This window comes from Sphaeroforma arctica, assembly GCF_001186125.1.
Source record: "Sphaeroforma arctica JP610 unplaced genomic scaffold supercont1.212, whole genome shotgun sequence".
In the NCBI taxonomy this organism is placed as follows: Eukaryota; class Ichthyosporea; order Ichthyophonida; genus Sphaeroforma; species Sphaeroforma arctica.
In genome coordinates, this window is record NW_014040346.1 from 17,622 (window position 1) to 28,556 (window position 10,935).

A 10,935-nucleotide genomic window follows, 5' to 3' on the forward strand; every position below is an offset into this window, starting at 1 on the left:
TCGTGAGTCGGACATCGATCGAGCTACCACTGCTGCTATAGTGGGAAGCTTTCACAGAATATCATTATATCCAGTGGACCACATACACTTATCATATACTATCTTTCCTGCATGGAAAAGGTCCCGCAACTACGTCGGATATCGACTAAGCTGTCACTACCGCTCCGGGTAGTTACCTAAATACAAAAAGTCGTACATGCGATTACTCAACTCATGTATGCATATAAACTACTGTTTGTATCCCATCCCCTTCTTTAGGGCCCATAACTGAGTCAGACATCGACCGGGCTATAACTGCGGAGGGTGCGGTGGTAGCCTTCAATGCGCCTTGTCCTGCGGCTCTAGAGCGAATGGCCGAGAAGGCCGATGTACATATAATCAAATCCAAGGTATGCTGTGTTATAGTTCTTTTTTGTTGTTGTATGTTTAACCGTTCTAATTATAGATATGTCGTTATGTATGAGTTTATTATCAGATCCAAGGTATGCTGTGTTATAGTTCTTTTTTGTAGTTGTATATTTAATCGTTCACTTTTTCAGGTATGTCGTTATGCATGTGTATATTATCAAATCCAAGGCATGCAATGTTATAGTTCTTTTTGTTATTGTATATTTAACTGTCTAATTTCAGCTATGTCGTTATGCATGTGTATATCATCAAATCTATGGCATGCTGTGTTGTAGTCCTTTTGTTGTTGTATATTTAACCGTCTAATTTCATGTATGCCTGTATACGTGTGTACACATCATCAAATCCAAGGTATGCTGTGTTGTGGTCCTTTTTATGGTCTATATATGGTGTGTACATATCACCAAATCCAAGGTATTCTAAATTAGAATGTTTTCGATATTTATTTAGCTGTCCGATTTCATGCGTGTCTGCATGTGTGTCTACATATTATCAAATTCACCCTATACACTGTCGGATTGGTTTGTATTGTATATTTGTTTGTTTGATTTGATTACATATATATATATATATACATTACGACCTCTCTGATTACAATATCCCTTCTTGTTCACGTAAGGTTATATACCACATCCTGGACGAAGTCAAGGAGCAGCTTTCACAAAGGCTGCCTAAGCTCAAGACGAGGGAAGTGGACGGAGCTGCTATCGTTAACGAGGTTTTCCCCCTGAGGTATTCGTTTTTGACGTGTAGATATGACGCTTGTCTTTGGATATTGTGTTATATGTACATCATTCTGTGCATTCGCTCACATCTATATACGAGTCTATATACAGGCATGGATTTACATATGTATACACCAGTATATATATATATATATATATATATATATATGCGTATATGTGCACACGCGCTGTTTAAATTTATGTGTGGCTATGTAGGTTCGAGTGATGGCAGATCTGTTGGTCATTTAATATGTATAGATTATTCCATCCGAGCGCTGCAATTGGGTCGGTCCGTGCATATAATATCATACATCTAAGCGCGCGTCCCATATGATATCCTCTATAGCTATAACTTCTGCCATGTCTACAGTATGTACAAAGATGTGGCTTGGTTGTCATAGAATCTGTCTGCACTCGTGTGTACCACATTAGAAATGTGATATTCCACAAACTCTCCTCTGCTCCCCTTTTCAAACATTGAGCTTGAACCGTATTCAGATTTCCGCCATGAGTCTGAATCTGGATCCATTTCTCTGTCATGCTATGCGATAGTCGCCTTCCACTGATGCTCGCCCATATTCTTGGTTCATCGGCTACCCACAACGGGGTATAGGGAGGAATGGCACTAATACATTTGTTCCGTTGTTATTCCCTATGAGTATAGAGATAGGAATAAGTCTGTGGTCGCGGGCTGCCGGGTCACAGAGGGGCAGATAAAAAAGAAGTCACTATACAGAGTTCGTAGAGGGAACCAGACTCTGTGGGATGGTCAGGATGCAGAGGAGCTGCGTCATCACAAGGACGTCGTCCCATTGGTCAAGAATGTAAGCAAAACATAAGCCTACTACAGCTGTTAGCATGTGCAGTATTCACGTGTCTACATGCTGAACTGCTGTGTTTATGTGTCTTTGAATGTGTACATGGACGTAAAAAATGTAAGCAAAACATAAGCCTACTACAGCTGTTAGCATATGCAGTATTCACGTGTCTACATGCTGTACTGCTGTGTTTATGTGTCTTTGAATGTGTACATGGACTTAGAGAATGTAAGCAAAACATAGGCCTACTACTGCTGTTAGCATGTGTAGTGTTCACGTGTCTACATGCTGAACTGCTGTGTTTATGTGTCTTTGAATGTGTCCATGGACTTAAAGAATGTAAGCAAAACATAAGCCTACTACAGCTGTCTGCCTGTGCAGTTTTCACGTGCTTACATGCTGAACTGCTGTGTTTATGTGTCTTCGAATGTGTACACGGGCTTTCTGATCTTTGTTTGGGTGACCGAGTGAGCCGATGTTCCGACCGGATACAATCGACGATTTTTTTTATGGTTACAGTGCCGATAAACGGAAGCATACGGATTTTGCATTGCATTTAAATCACATTGCAATACAATATGTGTGCACTTAACAGGTTACTTATCTTTGAGATACACTATGGCTTATACACGCATATACAATGACAACGTCAAGATTGCCGCAGATTGTGCATCATTGTTTTGGGCTCACGCAACCCAGAGTTTTGTTTGGAAACTCAACCCATACATTTAAAGCTATTCCCTGGTGCTGGAGCCTTACCAGTGCCGACATATGTAACTAGTTAGTATCTCACACTGTTCTTCTCTCGTCATATATTATAGGGGCAAGACTGTGGTATCCGGCTTGATGGCTTCGGCGAGTATGAGGTCGGAGATATCATCGAAACTTATCATGTAGTGTATGTGGACGAGACGTTCGATCCAGGAGACGTATAAATAAAGAGTTATAACACAGTGTATTCTGGAGGCATATCACGATCCATCGTCTGACAGTTTAATCGAGCAATTGGTGTACTTCTGAACAATACCAGGGGCAAATACAGTCGACTTTTCATTCAATAAACAGTCCCTACGCTTCGTAGCGGGTGGTCCGGCACAGCACAGCAAACTTGGTGACTGCGACTGTAGGGAAACCCTGTCAGATACAGATACAGTTATTTGCTCAATTTGTGTTAAATTGCTGGAGACTTAGTTATATTCTGTGTTTTTTTAAAGGTACCTCCGTAGGTACTATACACTCTAACCCACGAGATAAAAAGATTCTTGCATGTTGAAAATAGTGATACATAGTTCTATACACTCCAGCTCACGAGATACATGAACTGTTTCAGTGTTTCTTCGACGTTCCAAACAGTGTTATTTTTTTAAAATTGTAAGAGTTTCGGGACTCCTAATGAATTTTCGAGACTCTTCGGTACCCTGAATTTTGGCGGGTCCCGAATGATGAGTCATGATTCCGGAAATTCATATTGGGTTCCTATTTCAGGGCCCAAACCAGGGTTAATCGTATATAACCAGGCCCTGATGATTTTTGAGTGTCATTCTACATGGGTCATACTTAAAATCGTCTATGTATATTCACGAATAGAGCAAAGTGTCTACGAATATACATAGACGATGACGGCATGAGAAAGTTCGAGAACATCGTAGCAAAGGGGTTTCTAGGCCCGTGCCTTTCCTTCTCACTACGAGTGTTATAGTTATAGATAATAGCCTAGGATGTTAGTAGTACAAGTTCGTTCGGGAATAGATAGAGATAGGTCCCAGCGGACTATAAATGCAGTCCACGTCCAGCGTTAGAGTTCATACTTTCACTAAGAACATAAGGAATACAAGGACGAAGAGGACTAAAGACTGCTTATATCGTAAACCTAAGAATAAAGCTACTACTACTGAATTTGGGATTTTGGGATTTTTGGCGCCAAAACTGTGATAATCATTTTTTGGGACGATTTTGGGATTTGGAGAATAAGGATCGAACTATGGGAAATTCGAGGGACCTTATAATGTAAGCTGCTGAAAGGGCCACTAACATGGTATTGACGTTGATCGTAGGACGGCGCTCTCTCCCAGCGAAAAGGAAGCGTGATAACGGCTGTAACTTTGGTAGGACCAGGAACCCCGTTATCGGTACGACTTTGTCGTACAGTACCAGGCTTAAAAGGATTTGGGCTCAAAAGACGTGCGGACACGCTAACGTGGGATTCATCCCAGTGGATCGAACAGCGTTTGGAGCGGGTTATTAAGTAGAAACTCACTTTGTGGGAAAAGTGAGGGCCTTGTTTTTTTTTAAAGCCTAGGGTTGCTTGCGGCTCCGCTTTCTAACCTTCGCAAACGTTAGGGCCTCTGAGTTTGTAATGTCTCGAACACGATGGGGTACGCCCAAGCTGCCACAGCTGAGGATCACTAAGAGAGCATAAATTAAGATATTTCGGGCCAGGGACACAGTACGCCAAACCAGCCGGCCCAATCGGCTGAGCAGGTGTGGGTTCATAACATGGAGACCGAGTTGGTACAAATAAGGGAGAATTTTGCCGGCCTGGCTCAATATCAACAACAAGCTGCTAACTTACAGCAACAGGTGGAGGGTAACAACATGGCACAATATCAACAACAGATTGCTGAGCTACAGCAATAAATACAGTAACTGTTTGGCCGACCGCAACGAGCTGCAGTCGGGAGGCCAACATTGAAGCTCAATAAACCTGATGTCTATGGAGGCAAGGCAGATGTATCTTTAGTGCGGGAATGGGTTTATCGTATAGAGCAGATGTTTGCCGCGGAAGGAGTAAATCTTGGGCATGAGGTGCCAGAGCAAGTAAAACTCCAGTATGCGAGCACGTTCTTGAGTGGTCGTGCTCTGGCGTGGTTCAAGACAGGTTCTTGCCACCGAACTGGCAGACTGAGTGTAGAGAAAAGTTGATGGCGATTAGGCAGACCGGCGCTGTGCGAGCTCACACCGAGAAGTTTCAAGAGCTCTTACTTAATGTATCGAACATGCAGGAAAACAAGGCTATAGCTATATACATCCTACTACGACTGAATTCGGGAATTTGGAATTTTTGGCGCCGAAACTGTGACAATCAATTTTTTTGTGCCGATTTTTGGATTTGGAGAATAAGGACCGAATTTTGGGAAATCTGAGGGACCTTATAAAATAAAATAAACAAACCAATTTAAAAAATATTCAGAATATTATTTGCAGAACAGTAGAAGTGTAAATAGATTTTTATCCGAGCGTTGGACCCTCTGGTCCCTCTCTTAGAAAATTGGACTCTCGGCCTAACCTCATAGAGTTCTAGGATCACTGTATAGTGTATTTATAGTCGTTTAACCTTTCTCTGACACCTGGCAGTTGGCAGTTGGCAGCTCTGCGCACCTAAAAACAGGACAGAACGTATATACTCTCTGGCCTGAAAATTGCACTCACTGAATTCGAGAAGGGCTTTATATATAGGTATAAAGGGTGTCCTTTTTACGTAAAAAGACATACAAAAATTTCACGGCCATCTTGAGTGTCCGTCAGCCTTGTTTTTTCTTTTTCTAGAGGGTCATGAAAATTTATAACTTTTAACTTATTTATGAGGTTAGCTGACTTATTTAGCTCTCGCCTCTCGGCCCTACCTAGCCTTTTATTTTTACAAAATACCGACGAAACAATCATCTTTCATAAAATGCTTGAAAAAGACTCGGTCTAAATAAAACAAGATATTTTGATGAGATCGCTTTCTTTATATCATTGGCTATTGAATAAGGTCTTTTATTTTGATACTTCTTCAAAAACAAAAGCTTATGGGTGAATTTTCAGGGGTGTTCATTGTTTTTAAAACAATCAAGGAGACAATAGTTACAAGAATTAGAACTTTATTTTATTTAAATTCAATTACAATTCTTTATTTTAAAGTCGAAAGCGTCTTCAATTTTAGACCACAGGTATCGATAGTTTAAAGAAGTTTCATTGATTGAATGTTAAGAGTTTACGAATTTCGCAACCATCAAATGATCAAAATCATTCAATAAAATATGCAAACAGTTGTTTAACTCCGGAAATTTACTTGGAATTTGTTCTAAAGTAAGTATTTTCCGATTACTGCATCATTTTTACTCATGTGTTAAATATGTAAGTTGTGATACGCTTACAAGATATTTGTCGAGTAGGTACTTGGTTTAAAAGAAATATCGACATGCCGGAATGTTTTATAGAAACAGTATTCAGAATTCTCGAGAAGTTTTGCATGTATGTACAAATTACGATAACTTTATTGGGTTGAATATAAGTAAACCTGTTTTCGCCTTCGAAAGTTGTATACTTATTTACAGTGTCTTTCACTCACAGATCTGATTATTGATAATTGACGCCTATACTACGAAAAATTAAATATGACCTTCACGGTCTCACAGTCTCACACTGACACACTCTGGTCTAAGACTCAGACTCTCAGTCTCTCACAGTTGCACAGACTCACAGTCTCAATTCTCACAGCGAGTCTCATAGTCCCAGTGACTCAGACTCTCACAAACAGTCTGACAGTCTCACTTATCTCACGACTCACTATGTAGTCACAATTTAGTATTTACTCTTCTATCACAGGTGTCAGCCTGTCTCATGAATGATAAGTGTCAGCAGTCAACCTGTTCCCTTTCAACCTCTCTTATTATTGATGTGTGTATTTTTCTAAAAATACTAAAGACTAAAGAGAAGGAGAGAGAGTACGAGAGCCGACGGTGAAATCAGAGAGACTTTTAAGTTTTAACTCTTATGATGAGTCTGAACTCTGAAGTCTGAACTCTGATGACCCTCTCTTGTTGCTTGTACAGTGTACACTGTACACAGATACTCTAGCTCTCCACTACTAGAATATAATGTGTAAATTGTAAAGTATTTGCGAAGTTATGCGAGTACAAATTGCAAGACATTTTTATTGGGTTGGATACAGGGGATATTTTTTAAAAGCAACTGACAAAACCAGTTTTCGTTTTGATGTTTTCTTTAGATTCATTAGAGCCTTCCACAGACCACAAACCACAGTCACAGTGGTACTAGGTTGTACCATCAAAGAATAACTATAAACAGACAAAAATATTATAGCTGACCAACACCACACGATGCCGCAGAGTACACAATCAAATTGCAGCGAGGCATTTCGGCGAACACACACTTCGGTTGGCCACAGATCGACGCTCAGGATGGCTATATCGCACTACAGAATGGAAAAGAACAAGAAAACTGGATTGCTGACAAACCAATTTGAACCGGAACACTACGCGCTAGAGACCAAAGAACGCTCACGAAGTGTGTACCACAAAATAGTGAGCTGCATTTCGAACTGTAGAAAGCGAAGAAATGGCCCACAAGAGTTGATCGTTCTTCTCAATCATACTACAGAAACAAACACCAACCGAAGTCTTTATGCGTTTAGGTGACTGATTTCTTCAGCTGATGTTTTCAATTCCACCAAGAGATATCTGGAAGAGTACTCGGAATGCCTTATATTTCGTCGATACTTTACTGGAGGTTGTTGAGAATTTATATACCCTATTAGTGAAAATAAATAAATAATAAACACACAATGGCGTCTGTTTGCAGAACATAGTGTCGCACATCCTACCTGTCGAGATTGATTTGATTAGGTTTTAGCAAAAGAATATTTCTCGAGAGGGTCATGATCGGTTTAAACAAATTTTGTTATGCTCTGTTCCGTATACGCAGCGCAAACTGTTCATATCTGCATGTGAAGCTAGCACCGTATTAAATGAGATTCAATAATCTCTAGTATGTCCCGTTTGTTCAGTTTGGATACAATTAGCATTCAATTTTGTGAGAAGTGGCATAAAGTGCGGCTTGAGTCCGAAACACACCGAGATATTAGCAATTCTGATACGTCGTCTCACTACTGGTTACATAGCTAACCACATATTCTACGACACTGCATAACAACGATGTATTGTAAGGTCAGTCAAACCGCTAAATATCCTTTCACCGGACAGTATCTGCAGCACAGCAAGACAACCATTAGAACTATTGTCGCTGCGTGCGAATAGCAATAACGTCCCACTGCGACCTGAACGATCTAACTTGTAATGGTTTGGGATCAGTGAACCCAATTTACTATGTGCGCAAAGTTGACGTGACTTTAGAGCCGACTGTACCCGGCAGACTCGCCGAGTGGCCCATGCCCTCAATTTAAAAAACGGTGCATCGTGTTCGTATTATTGTCTATTATTTTAAAATTTAATCTATCCAAGTTTACTCTTAAGTGCAGTTCATTCGTGGCCACTGCTTATTCGATTAGCTCTAGTGACTAATCGTCAACGTCGGAATTAACATCATCACCGGTCATCTGTAGCGGGAAATTTAGGGTATTGAATAAAGATATGTGTGCAAAGTGTTTCGGACGTCCTGATCTTTGTATTAGACTGCTTGCTCGACTGAAAATGGTTTTACTTACCACACCCCGGAACAATAGAAGAGTTTCACCCCACACAAAATATAGACGACAATCATTGTACACGATAGAAGCACTACAACACTATCAGATACAAAGTAAAGAAATCAACAATGGTGAAGAACCGCATAAGAAAGAAGAAGCGTCGCGCAACGGGCTGGCAGACATATGTGTAACACACAATTAGGAGTCATACATGTGTTTACAGATCCTAAAACCTATCGAATCGATTTTTCCAAGCTTTCCAAGGGCTCGCATTCGTATATACATATATCATACCGTCGCGACACCCAATGCGGCTGCCTGTGCGGATTGTCCCGTTTCCAAACCGGTACGGTCAATCGCTACGAGTGGTCGGATGGCCTTAGCTATGCTGTGGAACATGTGTGGATGCAGCAACTCAAGAGAACCTAGCACCTGCGACATGAGGATAAACACAAAACCCATTTACTAGGACTTTAGTCTCTGGCATATTACATGTAAAAATCGATGTCTAAAATAAAAATATATATGAACGATACAGTGTAGAGTTCTGATCTTTCCAAGCGACGCCATTGATCTGAAGAGTATACAGCGACTCCCGAGTATAATATCCTCAACTCGGGAAGTACAAGCAAAACCCACAATCGCACAAGGGACTCATGGTGGTAGGTAAAGCAGTACAGCATACATCGTCCGATCTCCAGTTGACAACGACAGTGTGTCGAGTTATGTGTGTGTCTACTGCATATCAATACACGCACACAGGCACATATATACAATACACGTACACGGGCACATATATACAATTCACGTACATAGGCACATATATACAATACGCGTTCACAGGCACATATACACCTGCACGTGCATATAATTGGATATGCCTCTCACGCACCTGTTTCATGCGCATTCGTTCCGTGGGCTCGGAGAAGCACGCGGGGCAGTTCTCGTTGATGATGGGCAAGCCTGAGGTGTCCGCGAATTCTCTCAGGTCTCTTTCACGGATGTTAACCATAGGCCTGATCATCCGTAGATCACCCGCGGTCACGGTGTAGTTGGCCTTCATTGTACGGCACATGCCTAATTGGAGTGAGCGTAATTAGAAATAGATACGAAAGCTGGTGTATGTGTACGACGCCGTGGCATTTGGCCATCACCATAGAGATGGATGGAGAAACAATCATGGGTCGCTTATATATATATATATATATATATATATATATGTGTGTGTGTGTGTGTGTGTGTGACTGGACATGGCAAACGTTACCGAAAGTTGCTGATTTGTAGACTGCATGAGAATAGATATGGTCTTGAAATTGATACCAATGATGGCAGTGTAACTTTTTAGATCAACGGTAAGAATAGTACTCAGATATTGCTCTTCCAGAATGCCTCCCAATCAGGTACAAGCAGATCCTTGCCAACGAGTATGATAGAAACAACGATTCGTATACCTTCAGCGTCTCAACCGAAATAATACCAGGCCTAGATGTAAACCCTATCGACGTACTACTTTTAGAAAGGGATCCTAATATATATTCAACAATCCTATTGACAGACATTTTCAAGAGGCATAGAATACCACATACCGTTGACATGTCGTTCCATATACATCTTGCACCTTAAAATCGCCATATTCGGCATTAAACAATCAGTCATGAATAACGTCTATAAAAGATAATACAAGTGTTCAGAATACGTAGGCACATTCCAGCACGACTGACGTGTATATGACAAAAGAACAGCTCGAACTTAATTGTCAGCAAGCTACTATATTTTGCACACATGTATGCACCGATAATACACATAGGCATACACATAAGACACAAAATACAAACACAACAAACAAACAAACAATATAGGTTTATATAGATATTCATATATAGATATTCATATATATAGATATATATATATAGATGTATAGATGTATATATATATATATGTATATATATATATACATATATATATATATAATCTGCAGCCTTCGCGTGTACCACACATACCATTGAACAGCACCGACATCATAAAACTCTCTGCCAGATCATCCAAATGTTGGCCAAACGCGAGTACATTGTAACCATTTTTGCGAGCGCATGTGTACAGCATGCCTCTCTTCATTCGCGCGCAGTACGAACAGAGCGATGTCGGGTCGATATTGGCCGCTTGCGCAATTAAGTCCTGCGACACAACAGCAATCGTGATTTGGTTAGCATAGACACCTGTGAGAGTTTCTTATAGTATACCGGTGAAGAGATGTGAAAGAACCCTTCTAGAGGAGTGGCTACAAGCCAAATCGGATTGTATATACTTCTGAAGCTAGAACGTGGCCTTAAAAGTCACCGGTCGATGCGAAAGCTCAGACCGAAAATTTAATTCACAGTTGTACAACAATAATAGATCTATATGTATATATGCATAAATTTTATATCTTATTCAACATATACATATACATATACATATACATACATACACACACACACACACATATATATATATATATATATATTAACATATATATATATATATATATGCGTGTGTGTGTGTGTAGAAAACTATT

The 10,935-nt window shown here is 40.4% G+C and overlaps 2 protein-coding genes across 2 annotated transcripts in view; one reads left to right on the forward strand and one right to left on the reverse strand.

The window, feature by feature from the left end:
• SARC_03942 (hypothetical protein) overlaps window positions 1-3,122 on the forward strand; it is a 13,430-nt gene extending 10,308 nt beyond the window's left edge. Inside the window, exons 12-15 of the mRNA XM_014302240.1 lie at window positions 259-389; window positions 1,028-1,140; window positions 1,798-1,957; window positions 2,773-3,122. Of these exons, the coding sequence (XP_014157715.1) occupies window positions 259-389; window positions 1,028-1,140; window positions 1,798-1,957; window positions 2,773-2,886 (518 nt within the window). The 3' untranslated portion in view covers window positions 2,887-3,122. The remainder of the gene's footprint in view (window positions 1-258; window positions 390-1,027; window positions 1,141-1,797; window positions 1,958-2,772) is intronic.
• A 5,085-nt stretch (window positions 3,123-8,207) lies between these two features.
• SARC_03943 (hypothetical protein) overlaps window positions 8,208-10,935 on the reverse strand; it is a gene marked incomplete at its 5' end in the record, with an annotated part of 6,582 nt that continues 3,854 nt past the window's right edge. Inside the window, 4 exons of the mRNA XM_014302241.1 lie at window positions 8,208-8,291; window positions 8,676-8,813; window positions 9,274-9,458; window positions 10,382-10,597. Of these exons, the coding sequence (XP_014157716.1) occupies window positions 8,253-8,291; window positions 8,676-8,813; window positions 9,274-9,458; window positions 10,382-10,597 (578 nt within the window). The 3' untranslated portion in view covers window positions 8,208-8,252. The remainder of the gene's footprint in view (window positions 8,292-8,675; window positions 8,814-9,273; window positions 9,459-10,381; window positions 10,598-10,935) is intronic.